The sequence below is a fragment of the Convolutriloba macropyga genome, chromosome 1 (assembly GCF_964194025.1).
Source record: "Convolutriloba macropyga chromosome 1, txConMacr16.3, whole genome shotgun sequence".
Classification (NCBI taxonomy): Eukaryota; Metazoa; Xenacoelomorpha; order Acoela; family Convolutidae; genus Convolutriloba; species Convolutriloba macropyga.
The window spans coordinates 46,972,220-46,990,940 of NC_134468.1; the positions used below are offsets into that span (position 1 = coordinate 46,972,220).

The following is an 18,721-nucleotide window of genomic DNA, read 5'->3' on the forward strand; positions in this document are numbered from 1 at the left end:
GATTTGCGTCAGACATCGAGGAGCTTCAATCAAGCGACAGTTCGGATGCATGGAACACTCCGATTGTGATGAGGGATCATTTTGCAGCGATTTCAAAATTCGCGTAATTGAGGAAAGAACGTAGCGATGCACCCCCCTACGAAAACTTTGAACTAAAATTTGAGTAACTAAGTGTATAAAGTTAAATTCCTGATTATTCTGAAGGCATGTAAACTTTAACTTTTCGATTATATCATTAATCTACATGTTTGGAAAGAAAACAAAATAAATGCTCCAAACACGTCATTTTGAGAAACTGTTTCAATCTCTTGCTTTCTATCTGTGTAATTGAGTTAGGATACAGGTCATTTATATTGTTTTGATTGATTTTAAATCTCTTTGACAGGCAAGTGGGTTTTGTCTTTGTGAGTTTCTTTCCGTGGGGTTTTGTTCCTATTTAATTTTGGGTGGTGGTTTTTTCTGTGGGTTTTTTCTGAAAGCGCTCATGGTATATATAAACTGTAATAGATAGTCCCACCTCCTTTTAGGTTGTACAAACCAATGGCTGACAAGAAAATGCATAGTAAATGGAAGCAATAGTTTTATTTCAATTAACATTTCGACAGCTAATACTTTGAACAATGAATTTAAAGTCCTCTAAGAGGTGTCATCCGCAATTGGTAGACTTCTCTTTTTGTTCCCTGATTGTGATTTGTACTCTAATCCGTCTGCATCTGGTTCTCCGTTGTCTTTCACAGAAGATCCCTTCCTAGAAACTGTCTTTTGTATAGAATTCTTCAACCCGCCTGATGGCGGAGGTTTCCCATGACTCCCACTATTTGAAACTCTCGATGCCTCTCTGGATCTTCGGACGTTTCCCAAATTAGAGCCACTTGGATTTCTTGATTGTTCGCCATCATTTTCTGGTTCAACATGGCTTTCATCAGCTTGTGCCGGCTTTGCACCGGTTTTTGAACTAGTGTTGGTCCTATTTTGGCTTTCAGTTCTTTGCTCCACATTTTGGCCAGTGTTTTCACTCCCCATTGAGTCCTGATTTTCACCCGGTTCATGGGGTTTTTCGGCTTCACCTCCTGCGTTTTGCTCACCTGTGGACTTCTCCCGTTGAGCTTCAAGGTATCTTTGATAAACCGAGTCTTCCTTTGTTAACTTCTGTTCAACCTCCGCAACCATCTCCAATTGAGCGCCCTCTGGGGCATGAAAGTTCATTCCAGCTAACGGATAGATCAGTTCTCTAGACTTCCCCCGATCCTCTGCCGACTGTGGCTTCGAAGCCTGCGTGCTCTTTTCTTCAATTGGCTCTGGAACAGGGCTAGTCTGGATGTAAACTCCACGCGATCTACTGGACTCAAAACTGAAACTAGTTTGGATTCCTACGCCAGGACTTGGAGATATTTCCAAGATTGATTTACTCGTTTGGATTGCTCTGGTTGGCTTTCCGTTCGTTAATGAAATTTCCTGAAGGAATGATTCGATTGTTTGCATAGCCGTCCCCGGAGATGTCGGTTTCTGCTTAATTGTCACTGACATCTCGTTCGGCAAAGTGGGCGACGATTGAATTTCTCTTCGACTGTCTGTTTGCACATGAGCCGATGATTGTTTGGCACGCTTGGCCGATTCACTAGTCTTTTCTCTCTGCCTGTACCTATCGGGGTATAATCTCGGGAAAATTGTTTCGGGCTGACCGAGCTGTTGTCGGAATGGGACATTGCACTCGGATGTTGACAATAGATTTGCTTCAACTATTGAACTGAGGTGATTGACATCCTGACGGACTTGGACGATTTGATCAGTTTTCTAAAACAAATTTTTTTCTTTATTTAGAAAACATTAAAAGTTGTGTTTACAAATTATTAGCGGTCGTATTAGAAAACATCAAATGTACACCTCAGATATTAAATGAAACAATGTGGGTCAAAGGAATCAAAATTTGCACAATTCTGGAATTGGATCTATAAGGGTTCAAATAAAGCTCTTGAAATATAAAAGTTTGATTTTCATGGTCTCATTTAATTATCTCATTTAATGTTCTACCAGAACTGAATCTCTTGCACAAGTGCAAACTCTTTTTATATTTAAACTTATTGATACACCCAGCGGTTCTAGTTTTTATCTCACCGCTTAGAATGACATTTTTGGAAAATTTTTAAAATGAGAGCTGAATAAACGGGTTGATTACTAACCGTTTCCACTCAACTTCGTTTTTATGAACCATTAACCCCATCAATCAAACACTACCAAACTGGCAGAACAGCAACTTATTAGGAGATAACAAGCAAAATGCCGGAAAATAGCCGCGACAGACCTCCAGGACCTTCATTGGAATTGTCGAAAGCAAATAATTAAGATAGACAAATTGTCCACATAATAGAGCTCTGATCAATTTTTTTTACATAAGAAATTTAATTGACAATTGACTTGGTCAAATTAGATTATTGTTCCGACCCTCTTGAGGGGGAGGAACTATATACTCAACTGGGTTTTTTTTTGTTCCGTGAATTTTCGCCGCTCGATATATTCATCGTAGAGAGTTGAGACTGGTATCATTAGAAAGCTCGTCCAGCGTAGAATATGGAATTAAAAAGATTTTTTTAATTTTCGTTTTCTACAGGGAGTTATCGAGGCTTAAACTTCTGAGAAAAGAAGAGTGAATTCACGTTGTTTTTATTCACATTTTCCGGAATTTTTGCCTAAATTTTCCTCAATTTTGCTAAAATTTGTTATAATTTTTAAGAATAGTGTCGTTGATTTTATTTTTGAAGACGAACAAGCACTTTTGATTGTTTTGATTTAATTTTTTGGTCAAAAAATCTGGATAAACATTTCAAAATTTAGCCTTTTTCATCAACAACAGCACGAAATAAGCTACTTTAGTCCACTTTGATTAAATTTGCCTACAGTACACACACAAACAACCTTCATACAATCTTTGTAGACTCAGCGGGGGGCTATTTCTACTTCAGAGTCCGCAGAGAGTGCCTTGTCGTTAAAACTTTGCCGTTTTTTGCTAACTTTACTCGTTGATTATCAAAAATGCAAAATTTATTTTGAGTTTCAACTCAGAAATTATCTTTATCTACAACATTCGAAAAATCAATTGTTCTTAACGGACAATAAGTATTAACAGGGGTAGTTTTGGGCCATTCTTGGACTGTTACAATCCAAAAAAAAATCGGGTTGTAATCAGTCGGTCTTTTTTTTTAAAAAAAAAAGACTTTTTTTTTAATAATAAAGAACAGAACATATCAAATCAAAGCTCAGGAGTGATAGGTCCAACCAATTCACTTGCTAAACAGCTCCAGGCGAATGCATTTAGTTTTTTAATTGAAAGTTTATGGTCGTTTCTTTTTTAAAAATAATTGACTTTTCAATAAATAATGGCTTAATTAACTTTTCCTCTATTTTTTTCTTAATTTGTTCAACTTCCAGCTTAGTGTCAGCAAAAAAAGACTGCTTCTTCTTTCTACTGAGTTAACATTTATTCTCGGTTGCAGTTTTAAGCCTGAAATTATTGTTTTCTGGCTTTGATACTACAAGATTTTAGATTTTTGTTTTGATATTTGCCAGTTTTTCACGTTTTCTAATTTTGTCACATTATCGCATTATTGACAGTTCTCATGTCACCTTATTAGCATTCAAATTAAAGCACAATTGAACATATTAAAATCCTGAAAGATATAAATAATCGTTTTAATGGCCTCGACGCCTCTTTCTTGAAGAAATCAATTGAATTTTTTAATTTTGTCTTAACTGTCATTTATACTTTGTCGTTACGGTCGTATGAAATTTCCTGTATAGTGATAGCTTTCATTGGCTTTTCATGGAAGAATAGAAAAACCGATATTCTGATATTAGAAGATAGCTGATGGCTTTTATGACTTTCAAACGCATCGTTTTCCAAAGTTAAAAAAAAAACTTTTTTAACTTCGCAATTTTGTTCTTTTTATGTTTCTTTTTGTTACCTAATCTCGTTAGTTGATTACAGGTCAAATATGACATTATGGGTGTGGGAATAAAAGGGATTGGTGTCCCAAAATCTTTTTTTTAAAGATTTTGTCATGACCTTACTGGCTTCGACACCGCTTTTTCACAAAAAAAAATTAAATTAATTTGATTTTTGTCATATTTGACGTTCTTTTTGTAGATGCAAGAAATATTCCGGATAATTACAGGTCTCGAGGGTTTCCTTTTCATGAAAAAACGACGATATTTAAATAGCTCTTTTTGTAATTAATGCCTTTCATGACATTGAATGTAATTTTGTTTCGAAAAAAAAATTAAAAGTATTACATACTTTAGCACTTCGCTTTTTTGTCTACTTGTTACCTAGTCTTACTAATGAATGGCCACGTACTACATTATAGCTGTTTGAAGAAGGCGCAATCAAATATATTTTGAGTGCCAAAATTTGGCTTGACGGTTTTGACAGCGTTTTCTGGCAAGTTTCAATTGAAATTTTGTTTGTTCTTTGTTGTTCTTTCTAGCCGCTCTAAAAAATGAATAAGGTCAGGTCCTAATGCCCTTCTATAGAAGCAGTGGTAATCGCAAATTTGTGGTAATATTAATTTATTCCTAATGGTATTTATTACTTTGAAGTTAATTGTTTCAAAAAAATAAGTTAATTTTTTTTACTTTTCTGTTTTTGTTCTTTTTTGTATAATTGTTACCAAACCTTTTTATGGACTGGTCGCATATGTTTTCTGGTGATTTATATGTTATTTTTGTTTAGTTTCAGGATTATCTGACGGTATGTTGACTTTGTTATTAAATTTAGTTTTTAAGAGGGACATAAGTTTTTTGATGTAATTAATGTTTGTTGTTGTTGTTGTTGTTTGATTTTGCTGTTCGTTTTGACTCGCTTTCTTAATATTGACATATTAAAGCAATCTAATGCATCAATTTTTACTCCACTGAGTTATTTGTTTTGGAGGTTATCTTATCGTTCATACAGAATTTTTTGAAAAAGACTTGGGCTTTTTTGGGATTCGCAAAAAATAATTTTTGGGTTTTTCTATCTGTTCCTCATTTGGTAGACAATTATGCCAAAATTGTGGATGGGCGGGGTCGGAACCTTATGTGCCATTGCACATTACCGAGCCGCCTTGTTGAGATTAGAAATTCAAATACTCTAATCCTAGAGAATAAAAGCACTTAAGTTCGCGGCACTATTAATCCCAATGATGCCCAGTTATGATGCCCGTTTAGATGATAATAATCTCACTAATAATCTTATGATCCCACTAATAATCTTCACTTAGTGAATGTTTTTGAAACTTATTTAAGTGAGCGCAGACGTTGTTTCTTTAGTGAGGTAAGTCGAAAGATTTAAAAAATTCACTTAATTATGCTATTCGATATGGGTGTCCCGCTTTTTCACCCCTATTCATTTATAATATATTGTAATATGAAATACAGAAAGCGATTAAAAAACAGTCAACCGTGTTAAAAAAATCTAGAATCCAGTTACTTTATTTCAGGCTAGACAGGACTCAATTGTTTCATATCAGTCACAAAAAAATTTTAAATAACCAATTTAAAGGAATAATTCTGAAAACAACACAAAAAATAATAAGTAGAAAACGCCAAAGGTAGACAAAAATGATGATTAAAAAATATAGTTATAGAGTCCCGCCACAAATAGTGAATCTTATCCAAATCTCACCGTATACAATACAAATTGAGAGAAAGGTAAAAAAACGCAAAGTTTCAACAAATATTTCAATATTTCAAAACTGCGCATAAAATTCTCCCAAATGTACAGTTACTTGATATTTAATATGAGAAAAGCCATATTGGCTGAAAAAGTTAGCTCAACAAAAAAATTTGTGACTTATTCTCACTCTCTCTAAGAGATGTGTATGAACAACAGCCATCTAAATTCACTCTGTAATTAAATTTTGTTCAGCAGATTGAATTAAATACCTGTTTTTCACGTGCAGCGCCTTACTTTACATCCTGAGAAAAGAGAAGTCACCGATCAAAAAATAGATTGTCGTAACACCTCTTTGAATTGTAAAAAAAACTACGATGCAATCATTAATAGCCTCGGTATTCCTTCGCCGCAATTCAAAAAAAATTCTAAGAATAAAAGTATGTGGAAGTCTCCATGGTCAAAATTCTTACAGAAAAAATTGGGTTCTTTGAGTAGTTTTCCCAAAATCAAGAGGTAAACTCAAGAAATTCATATAACATAAATCTAATGATATATACCTTCTTACTATCCTCTGACATTTGGAGATCGATCCTGAATATCTGTTCCTCCATGGACTGCCTGAGTGACTGCTTAAAATGGAGAATTGCAGAGGCTAACTGCTCCGTCTCTATCTTCAGTTTATTAAAAGAAGTCGTCTGTTCGTCTTTGATTGTCTGCGAATCCTTCTGTATCCTTTTCAGATCCCGTTGAACTTCATTGTTAGCAGCGAATCTAAACGTTAAAAATAATAATAATTGAGTCAGCATTGTAACTGCTCGGGCCAAAATGTCGGTGCATTCTTCAGATCATTAAAATGTAACAATTAGGTGGCTGCGTTGCAATAAATGATCCGAATTTCAAAGTTTTGTCGCTTTCAATAACTTCGTGCATAAATTCATAGCATTTTTTATATAACTCCAGCGCATTTGGGACAAAATTTGTTTTTCATAAGCAATCAAAAAGGGCTCACGGCTTCAAGGAATTAGGTGGAAAAGTTAAGTACGGGGTAAGAATTACAATAATTTGCACATAATCAATGTCATCAAACTAAGTCTCTTGAACAAATTTTTAAACTTAGTGCTATCCTGGTGACAATTGAGACCCCGTGCCAGATTTAACCACTTGCGAAAATTGAATTCCCCACACTCCTGATCCAAAAACCATCAGGAAATAATTGCTAACAAAATTTTCTTGACTTTTGTTAAAGGCGCAGACTGCTTAAAGCCGGAGGCAATAAATGAACAAAGCTAAGCAAATATCAAGATAATATATTTTTCGCCGGTCAGTTGTTTGAAAAATTCGTTAGCACGGAAATTTTAGTTGAGCACGGCCATCACAACGTGTTATGTGAGGAAGTGACCTGACCTTATATGATCAAAATCTTAATTTAATAGATGATAATGAGCAATCAAGTACTAATAAAGAAACAGATAATCTTAATTTTGATCCAGTTGATTTGCGCTGATTAAGGAATTTAATTTCGGCTGAAGTTTAGCAAAAGAAAACTATCGCCATTTGCTTGCACAATTCAGTTTATGCGCTCATAATCTTCAAGCATCCGATCGTCAAAAAATTTCCACAAGCGAACTATTATTCTAAAAAATTCACGATATTCCACTAGACGCACAAACTTAGGCTCGAAGCAATAAAAAACAAAAAACTAACCAAAAGATCAGGTGACGCCCATCTATATTGTATGTGATCTAATAAATTGAGCTCCAAAGGCACAAAATACTGACAATTCAGTCGAAGAACGTCGAGGGCTAATTTTTATTACCGAAAATGGTTACACAGAGTATTTGCTAAGAAAAACAAGTCTGAATACGCTACAGTTTGACAAGCGTAGCATAGCACTTAAAAAATGTCTATGGGAATTTTGTCGATATCTATCTTAGCGTATTAAAAAATTTCCTCGGCTACCAGCAAAAATCCGATGCAGATCACGATCATGCATAATTCGGCTGAAATTTGCATTTAAAATTTACGAAATTATCTGTAAAAAATTTTACAACTACATAATTTTGCTACCATCACCATTTGAGCGACGTTTCAATGTAAGGATTCCTAACATAGTACTATTCAAAGCCAAAAATGAAGGCATCTGAATTCGAAAACATCAGTACGCAAAAAATAGAAGAACAAATACATCACACCAGAAAAATGTTCCCTAGTCAGTCCTTCCTCACTCTTATCAATTTTAGCAATAACTCATACAGTGAACAAAAATGTTGTACGATTTGGATATCAAACAAAATTGCCGTGCCTTTTGGAAATGAAACGCCGTTAACATCATCCAAAAAATGTTATTTAAAAAAAACGCAAAATTTATTAACGAAGACGATTCTTCTCGCGTTTCTGTTGTTGATTTCAAAGCGTGAACAATTGACGTGTGTTAGGGCTGCTCTCCCACTTATGACATGGAAAGCTTCAAACCACCGTGTTCCTTTTAGCTCTTTCAAATCTGCCCGGATATTACCTTTCTGCAGTTACCATTTGTGAACTGTGTTTTCCACTATGCTGTAGATTACCGTTGCATTACAAGTTCGGTTTATGACTATTTGCTCATCACAAGTTTTCCAAATTAAAAATAGACTAAGTTTACTAGAGAAACGAGATCTTTTTATGTATATCAGTTTAGTCCGATATGCAAACAAATCGATCAAAAAGATGTATGTCTCAAACGTATTTTGCAAAAACTTAAACCTAAGTTCTATTTAGCTCTTCGTACTCACAAGTCGAAAAACCAGAAGCTGGCGTGTCAACAATCAAGATACAGCTCAGTGCAGTACAAAACTTTCAATACAAAACACAGTAACAATTTACAACTCCAGAATTGTGCTTTATTACGCACTCTATGTCAATTTAATAATAGTTGTAACAATATTAATAGTTGTAATTAATAATAATAATAATTTATGAGTTTCGACTGATTTTTTTTCTGTCAGTGTTTCAAGTTCCATTAACAAACTGATACTTCCATTGTGCATGTTGTCCCTATGATTGGTTGAAGATGGCGATAGTAAAACGTCACGTTTTCAATGAATATTTGACTTGCGGAATTGTTGTTAGCCATGTCGAATTTCCATCAAATATTTCAAATCCACGCCAAGAACTTGGCGTAAAACTGACGTAATAATTTGCTTTAAATGTAACATACACCAACGAATGTGTACAACAATATTTGTCTAATATAGAGCGGGACTTGTTTGCTTAATAAAAATAGAAATCATTGTTAAGCTTGGCCTTCCCAACGTGTTAAGTGAGGAGCTTTCTGACCTAACATGATCAAAATTGTAATTGATTAGATGACAATGAACAATCAAGTACTAATAAACAAACAGATAATATTAGTTTCAATCAACTGATTTCAAAAATTTTTGTGTAACGATACTTGCAAACATTAGCACCGCTTGAAGAGTTTTTATCATAGGAATAAGTTCCTGGGCGGTATCCATGTTATTTAACAGTAATCAAACATTAATAAGTTAATTTTTTGAAATCAGAAACAAATACTTTGTTAGTTGTTGGCCAATAGTAGCGGTGAATATCAAAACTCACAGGAAAAGTGAATTAAAAAGAACTATTTCGGTTCTTAAAAGTTTTTGATGACGTAACAAATACAGTGAAACGATTGCTGATGCCATCTTGGAAATCAGTTTGTTAAGATACTTTTGGTCTCTCTATTGGACCAAGATAATGATGAACTAGACTTACATAACTGCTTTTACGATTTGGTACCAATGAGTGACTGAATTCAACGAAGTTGACCAATTGCGATTTTTCATTTTTGAAAACCATTGTTTCTGGCTTTCCTTCCTTATGTAAGGAAAATCCTGGCGATATAGGATTAAAGCAATTTTGAGGTAATGAATAATCAATTTAATAATCCGCGATAATTTCGACCTGGAGCCGATGCGTAATGAGATCTTTTGAAATCAAATGAACAGTGTGATCAAATATGACATTGGATAAATTTCAGCTAAGTGTTACCTGGCCGCTTTCTCTTCCTCTATTCTGGCCGCACTGTATTTCTTCAAATTTTCTAGCTCTTTCTCAATCTCGTCAATTCTAGGTGCGACCCTCTCTAGGAACAAACTGTTCACATCGTCCACCTGTTTAGTTGACTTTGAGTACCACTCTATCACCTGATTCAGGGTCTCGTTTATCTTGTCTATTCCTCTAGAGCTGCTCTGAAAGGGATACAAAGCTTAACGTCCGTTGAAGCTCCGCTTTAACTCACATAATTCGCATCAGCAATTACGTAAACTTAACTATTCATGTAAGTAATTCAATTAGGTCATCATGGAATTAATAAAGTCTTCGATGAAAATAGACATATTTCAACTACTGGTGGTTAAAATCTGTATCGTGGTTATGTTCAACGTCGTTTTTCATTATCAAATATAAACCGGAAAACGTGTAAATTTAGTGAGAAAAGGAACACTTATTTGCACTATAACGTTCCTTGGCAATTAATGACAGACTACTTTATAGGATCAGTGTAATGTTACTACATAAAAGCAAAAAAGAAAAATTTGGATATATATTTTAAATTGCAAATATGTAATTGTGAGTTATTTCTAACCATGGACATGCTTTCCCTGAGCATCATAGTCTCCTTTGACTTCTCATCTATGGTGGTCTCTATACGGTTGATTCTACCAGAGAGTAGTCTCACATCGGTCTCTAGACCACCAACTGTCTCTTTCCTTGCACCCAGAGAGGGAGCAGTCGCCACATGGATACCACCCACTGCTGCAAGAGATCACTTATATTACTAATATTTACAAAATGAAAATTAACTAACATAGCTTCCTAAACGACACAGCCTGAAACACTAAATATCTCTTGCTCGTTCATTATAGTCAGTATGTTAAGCTAAATAAGCAGACCCAATTTTTTGGTCGAAAGATCACAACTGACTGCAGCAGAGTTGAAGTCTAATGTGAAGCAAGTGTCGGGTTCGAAGTCCAATAGTATTCCAAAATTATATGCGAGCAGTCTTTCAACGGTATGATATGACGGTCCTATGTACAATTTTGGTCGAATTAATACCAAATGATAAATCTAAAATTCCCAGCTAACCCGATCAAATGTCATTCTAAAGAGACAGAACACAACCAACTCACTGAGGAAAGGCCAGCATTGACCATTCAATAGCTCTCCTTTTTGAGGGCTGGGCGAAATTATCTTTCGCCGATTGGTTTGAAGGTTTTGCAAAAAAATGCGTGTTTAGAATGTCAAAGGAGCTTAGCTCGGAAAATATTGAATGGCTGATTATATCAAGGTTCAAAATCAAGTTAAAATTTTCTTTTAAAAGATTGAAATTTTTCATCGCTTTAATCTAGAGTAATTTAAATTGATCTTTAGAAAAACATATTTTAATTTTATATCATTGATTCGTTGTTCCGATAAACTATTTATTCGGATAAGCTTATTAAAAAACACATAGTTGCTATTTAAAAAAATTGCTTCAGAGCCTGATCTGCTTCGACGGACCCGATATATAGACCTTTAGTGATTTTAGTGACCCGGGTTATGCTAAACTTAAAATTCTTTGCCCTGATCTAAATGTGATGTAAACTTAATATCGATTGACTGCATCTCACTAGCGCTCGAATTTCAATTTAGATTCTCCAGCCCTATTCGTTGTCCCGCTTAACAAGAGCCAATTGAACTTTTTATGCTCCTTGTGTTTCGCTGGACAGTGGTGCAGTGAGTAGTTAGGCCTTATTTATAAAGCCTCCACGAACACGTAACAGCATTGGCTTCACCAGTGATAATCTAACTGAAAACTGATGGTCTGCACAACTATGGATTGTCTTGTACAGATAAAAATTTGGTGCCCTCTAATTTTGAGTGCATTCAACCTTTTAACTGCGGCTTTTTTTGTTGTGCCTCTAATCATTTGAAAAACTCAAAATTTACTTCCGAAACGTTTTGAAACTCCTCAAAAAATAAGCAGCAAACTCGAACAACATTGTCTGCTGAAATACAGCGAGAACAATCACGTAAAGATGCGAAAAGATTGAATTAAATCCTAAAAGTGGCAAAGCTTTCTGACAATTGTGCTGTTTATGATATTATTGAAAACATTGCAAAACAAGCTGAGGTATTGCTGGAGTCGTTTGATTTTCAATATAAATCCATTGGAGAACCACAAAGTGATACAGGAAATCAGTTAATGTTTCTAAAGTTTATAAAACAAAATCATTTTTTGAGTAAGTCGGTTGCATTGAATACTTTGAGATCTTTGGATATGTATATGTGTCGCCAGACATATTAACTGAAGATGAGGAAACGCAGCTTCACAAATTGCGATTGCAAAAACGTCAAATTGAACGTCAAAATCCTGCAAACATACACACAATTTCTCGCGGGCGTCTACAACAAGAGAATTGACTACAGAAAATGTCCTTCTACCGAATCTCAATTCAATTTTCTTTTGTAACGTTAATAAAACTTTATCGACCGGGAGAAGATTAAGATAAAGCCAGATCTTAAGCCTAGTTATACTTGAAATAGTCTGTTTGAATACAACTTGGCCCGACGAATTACGCAGTGATAATTCAATTTTCGCAGGTCACCCCTATTATATTGTTATGAGATCAGATCGAATAGCCGGTCAACATGGCGGACTACTAGTTGCTATGAGCAACGCTTTGTTGGGTATTATTTATGTATTTTGTTTTTTCGGAAAGTGAGCCTTTATGTGTTCTTGTCTCAATTAACATGATTCTTAATCTTGCTTTATACTTGCAAAATTACCGACTCGAGGTTCGGTTTTTAATAAGAATTCGGATTTTACAGAAATCTAATTTTAAAACCTATTTGCTAGCCTAAGCTATAAGCAACGCAAATCTGTCCTCTGGATTCTTCTGGGTGATTGTAATTTTCCAAAAATACGTTGCAACTCAAGCTCATCAGAAACTTTATGCAATGATTATTTGCTCACACAAAAAGCTAATTTGCCCACTCTTAACCTTGGAAGTATTTTGAAATGAATTTTCTGCCACCAGCGCAACGAATGGGACTTCAGTTTTGTAAGGCGACTGTGCTGAGATAATTATCCTATTTTTTTTAACAAGTGATGAATTTCATTACCAATGTGTGCAAATGCGCACGTTTATACGAGGCTGAATTTTTGTCACTTCTCACACTGTCACAACCTGTTGTTCAGTAGTGCCAAAATTTTCACCCTGATTTTTAATCAAAATTTTATCAAAAAGTAAATTGTGTTCTTAACAAACGTCTCAAATAAAACGGAGAAAGCACCTAGAAGCTCCCTTCTCTTATTCATTGCAGTAAATACTTTGTTTCAATAATCCAATTGCAACTAGGAAACATCAAACGAGCAGAGTTGGAAGGATCAAAAATGAACTAATGATTGCTTTTGACTTGACAAGCAAGTACTTTTGAACAGTAACAAGAAGTTTAAAACAAATGAAGCGTTTGCTTTGTTGAAATATTTGAATGGTAGTAGTTGCTTCCGAAAATCAATGTTCAAAAAATGAGGTGGCATTTGAAGGTTCATTGAACGCTTATCTCTGCAAAAAAATTTTCATTCAGTTTTTTGCAACCTAAGACTTAAATGTGATTCACTAACTGGCATTGGTAATGGAATCAAATTATCTGATGACGTAACGCAAACTATATTTGATAAAGCGTTTGATGATATACCGCAAACTATCTTAAAAAAAGCTGTTCTTAGAACAGCACCATTCACCCACCTTGAGTTAACATATGTTATCATTTTGCAAATTTGGTTGATATTTCAACACTTACCGAGTCATTTTAATTTTAGAGAAAGTTTTGCTTTTTTTTCCACAAAGAAGAAAGATTGGCTGAATCCCATATAACATGAATTTCGTGTAAAGCCTTCAGACAGTTACACAATTGCTCATATTTCTGCATGACTTATAACTGAATTATTACAAAACCGTCGAGCAATTTGTTCACGTAGATTTCACCCAAATTTTTGATTCTATGGATCACTCACCGCGCTTTCTAAAATCTTTCACTTTTGTTTTGACAAAGATTTTGTGAACGTTATCCATTTTTATTTTAATCTAGACGGCAATGTGTTAAAACTGATGGTGTTTTGTCAGATAAACTACCAGTTACTTGTGGTGTTCCTCAGTAAATCATCCTCAGTAAACCATCCTCAGTTCATGTCTGTTTTTTTCTGTTTTTTCCCAAACAATCAGAACACCGATAAACTTAATGGCAGAACAAAATTTTTTTAATACAAGCTAAATTAAAAATATAACCCAGGGGTTAAATATTACAAGTTTAAAATGTTATATTAAAAATTAGTACAATGTTAAAAATCAAAATTAGTGGTTCCGTTCTTTTAAAGGTAAAAACAACTTTTGAAGCCACCAACGTTCCTTTCCAACGGTACAAGTTTGAATTGTTGGAGCAGATGCTGCTGGTTTAACATGCGTTTAAACTGTGAGCCTGATCTGATAGTCCGGACTTAAAACCTATTTGCTAGCCTAAGCTATAAGCAACGCAAATCTGTCCTCTGGATTCTTCTGGGTGATTGTAATTTTCCAAAAATACGTTGCAACTCAATCTCATCAGAAACTTTATGCAATGATTTCTTGCTCACACAAAAAGCTGATTTGCCCACGCTTAAGCTTGGAAGTATTTTGAAATGAATTTTCTGCCACCAGCCCAACGAATGGTACTTCAGTTTTGTAAGGCGACTGTGCTGAGATAATTATCCTATTTTTTTAACAAGTGATGAATTTCATTACCAATGTGTGCAAATGCGCACGTTTATACGAGGCTGAATTTTTGTCACTTCTCACACTGTCACAACCTGTTGTTCAGTAGTGCCAAAATTTTCACCCTGATTTTTAATCAAAATTTTATCAAAAAGTAAATTGTGTTCTTAACAAACGTCTCAAATAAAACGGAGAAAGCACCTAGAAGCTCCCTTCTCTTATTCATTGCAGTAATTACTTTGTTTCAATAATCCAATTGCAACTAGGAAACATCAAACGAGCAGAGTTGGAAGGATCAAAAATGAACTAATGATTGCTTTTGACTTGACAAGCAAGTACTTTTGAACAGTAACAAGAAGTTTAAAACAAATGAAGCGTTTGCTTTGTTGAAATATTTGAATGGTAGTAGTTGCTTCCGAAAATCAATGTTCAAAAAATGAGGTGGCATTTGAAGGTTCATTGAACGCTTATCTCTGCAAAAAAATTTTCATTCAGTTTTTTGCAACCTAAGACTTAAATGTGATTCACTAACTGGCATTGGTAATGGAATCAAATTATCTGATGACGTACCGCAAACTATATTTGATAAAGCGTTTGATGATATACCTCAAACTATATTAAAAAAATCTGTTCTTAGAACAGCACCATTCACCCACCTTGAGTTAACATATGTTATCATTTTGCAATTTGGTTGATATTTCAAAACTCACCGAGTCATTTTAATTTTAGAGAAAGTTTTGCTTCTTTTTATTTCACAAAGAAGAAAGATTGGCTGAATCCCATATAACATGAATTTCATGTAAAGCCTTCAGACAGTTACACAATTGCTCATTTCTGCATGACTTATAACTGAATTATTACAAAACCGTCGAGCAATTTGTTCACGTAGATTTCACCCAAATTTTTGATTCTGTGGATCAAAAATCTTTCACTTTTGTTTTGACAAAGATTTTGTGAACGTTATTCATTTTTATTTTCATCTAGACGGCAATGTGTTAAAACTGATGATGTTTTGTCAGATAAACTACCAGTTACTTGTGGTGTTCCTCAGTAAATCATCCTCAGTAAACCATCCTCAAATCATGTCTGTTTTTCTTCTGTTTTTTCCCAAACAATCAGGAGAACACCGTTAAACTTAATGGCAGAACAAAATTTTTTTAACACAAGCTAAAATAAAAATATAACCCAGGGGTTAAATATCACAAGTTTAAAATGTTATATTAATAATTAGTACAATGTTAAAAATCAAAATTAGTGGTTCCGTTCTTTTAAAGGTAAAAACAACTTTTGAAGCCACCAACGTTCCTTTCCAACGGTACAAGTTTGAATTGTTGGAGCAGATGCTGGTTTAACATGCGTTTAAACTGTGAGCGTGATCTGATAGTTCGGACTTCACGCGAAGTTTATTCCTTTTTTGGATGCTTCTTTTTTGTAATGATCGAATGCTCTACCTTAGGAGAATTAGCTGTTCAGTTCTGTTGTTTTTTCTTGCTAAGACTTTACCGTTTGAATTGTTGAAGCAGATGCTGGTTTAACATGCGTTTAAACTGTGAGCGTGATCTGATAGTCCGGACTTCACGCGAAGTTTATTCCTTTTTTGGATGCTTCTTTTTTGTAATGATCGAATGCTCGACCTTAGGAGAATTAGCTGTTCAGTTCTGTTGTTTTTTCTTGCTAAGACTTTACCGCTTAGAAAACAACACTCATCATGGCCCTCTGATTTCAATAATGAAATATCTTTTCTAAGTTTTGAAACCCTCATCTGGCTTTTTAAAAGTATTGCAGGTAAAATGTCAGATTTTACTAAGAGATTTCTAGATCTCTCAAATTTTTCTCAAATAGCAAACTAATTTAATTCCCCAATTGATTTGTCGATTAATTCACTGCATAGCAGAGAAATTCAAGTTCTGAAAAAAGGAGCGCTGAAAGTTAATTGAGAAAGGACTACGGATTTGAATAGCATCAATCGCGCTTTTAGAGGTAACTGATAACGTATAAGGTATAACGTATAGATCTAATCGCTGCGGCCATATTTGATAGGACTTTGTTGAGTTATACATGAAAGTTTAATTTAGAATCAATGATTATACCCAAGTATCTGCAGTGACTTTGTGGCTTAATTTCTTGTCCCCGAAAAACTATTGGATCAAAATTTTCATTTTCCTTCGAGACGCAAAGAAGTTCAGTTTTACCGGTATTCATGGTTAATTTGTTTTGCTTTCGATAAATATCTGTTTTCTTCAGTATTTCAGAAACACATTTTTCCAGTTCGCAGACATAGTTTCTGCTAAAATGGAAACTTGTATCATCAGCAAATTGAATTATGTCAAAGTTTCCTTGTACCTTTTTTTGAAAATCATTATTGTAGAGAAGAAAAACTAGTGGCCCTGAAACCGTTCCCTGAGGAACACCATAATTTGTTTCCAACAATTCTGAGAAAATATCATTTATTTCATGACACACTGTTGTCTGTTTTTAAGAAATGAAGCAAATAAATCAATCGCACTTTCTGAAAAACCGTAAGCTTCATTCTTTTTGGAGAAAAATTTTGTGCGATATTGAACTAAATGGTTTAGCTAGATCAATAAAAACAGGAAATAAAACTTTTAAGTTATCATAGTTTTATTTTAAGGCTTCGATTAAGTGTAAAACAGCATCTATAGAAGACTTATGTTTTTGAAATCCAAACTGTATACCGTTCAAAATTTTTTCTTTTTGTATAAATTCGTTAACCTGATTGTGAAGTATACGCTCAAAGAGTTTTGCAAACATTGCAGTAATTGAGACAGGCCTATAGTTCTCACAAAATTTTGCATCCAGTTTTATGTAGACCGAACAAATGAAAGCAAGTTTCAAATTTTCTGGGAAAATATTTTGAGGAATGCATGTGTTAAAAACAAACTGCAAATGGGTTCCGATTGCAAACTTTGCTGCCTTGATTGCCCAAGCATTAAAAACGCCTGAACCTGGAGACTTATTGTTGTCGAGTGAATCAATGGCATCATAGAGTTCCTTTAGTGTGACTGTTCTGAAGCAAAAATTTTCCCTAACTTCTATGCGCGAAAAATTTGGAGCGCTCACATATTGTCAATTTTTTAAGCCTAATTTTTGAAAACTTATATTGAGACAATTTGCAATATCAAGTTCATTTTCTACTTCTCTTTCACCATCGACTAGTTGGTCTATAACGAGACACTCCCTTGCTTTGCCAATTCGTTTTTTGATGAAACTCCATTGTTCTTTACTTGTTGGTAGTTCATTGAAAATTTGTTTGAAAAACTCGTTTTGAGTTGCTTTTAAAGGCCTATTAATCAAATTTCTCTGCTATTGGAAAATGGTATGCATTTGCTCTGATGGATTTTTTTCCAGATATGAAAAAGTCTATGTTTTTTTCGTGATTTCTTCTCTCAGTTCTTTTGTTAGCCAAGATTCTTCAGCAGTTTTTTTTCTGGTTGAAATCTTTTTATAAGTGAGGCGTGCAGCGCTAGAGTAGTACTGAAAACGTTTATGAAAATATTGAACAAGCTATTTCCATCTTCACATTGATAAAAGTTACTCCAGTCCTGATTTGAAAGATTGCTACAATTTTTTTCAAGGATGGTTACAAATGCAAAACCGACCGCGGCACAGAAACTACTGATGGCCATGAGAAACGATAAATATGATTATAACTTATCTTGCACATGATACTATATATGTAGATGTAGTTTTTGTATAAGTTGATTTTCTGTTCAACTGTTATTTCTTATTTTCCAGCTTTTTTACCTTGTCATCGTTTTAAACTTATTCTAACCTTTTATCAAAGAGTTAGTTACCTTGTTATAATCCTTCCAAACATTTTATCAATTATTGCGAGATATAAAAAAGTTCTTCCAATTTACAGAATTATACGTCCGGTACATAAAATTATGAGGCACAGATCATTTTGTTTATATCTCATCAGCTTATGACTCAACAGAAAATCATACTGACTTTAATTCAGTTTTGCAAAACATCAGATTTCGAAACATCAGTCTTTACTATAGCTTTATAGCAGCAAAATAATTTCCGATTAAATTCAGAATCAGTGAAGAAACAATCTTAGCTCACACATTGTTGACCGCATCAAGTCTCCAGAGCATCGTATAATAGTATCGCGAGAAAATTCGATTCGACCAATCAAGAAATCCTTTATTCATGGTGACAAACTAGATTTACAATGCAACTACGGATCAATCAATCAACATCCCAATCAAATAATTATAAAAAATAGCTATCAAAAAAGTTCATACTACGTAAGTGCGGAAGGTTAGTTTGACCT

The 18,721-nt window shown here is 34.3% G+C and overlaps 1 protein-coding gene across 2 annotated transcripts in view; it reads right to left on the reverse strand.

Moving 5' to 3' along the window:
• Nucleotides 1-563: 563 nt before the first annotated feature.
• Nucleotides 564-18,721, reverse strand: part of LOC142339670 (uncharacterized) — a 41,713-nt gene continuing 23,555 nt past the window's right edge. The window contains exons 10-13 of one of the 2 annotated variants that reach the window (XM_075389897.1): nucleotides 10,275-10,441; nucleotides 9,680-9,879; nucleotides 6,208-6,421; nucleotides 564-1,794 (exon numbers count right to left, since the gene is read on the reverse strand). In XM_075389897.1, coding sequence (XP_075246012.1) covers nucleotides 637-1,794; nucleotides 6,208-6,421; nucleotides 9,680-9,879; nucleotides 10,275-10,441 — 1,739 coding nt within the window. In that variant the 3' untranslated portion in view covers nucleotides 564-636. Of the gene's footprint in view, nucleotides 1,795-6,207; nucleotides 6,422-9,679; nucleotides 9,880-10,274; nucleotides 10,445-18,721 lie in introns of both variants that reach the window. The other variant, XM_075389888.1, reaches the window with a different exon arrangement.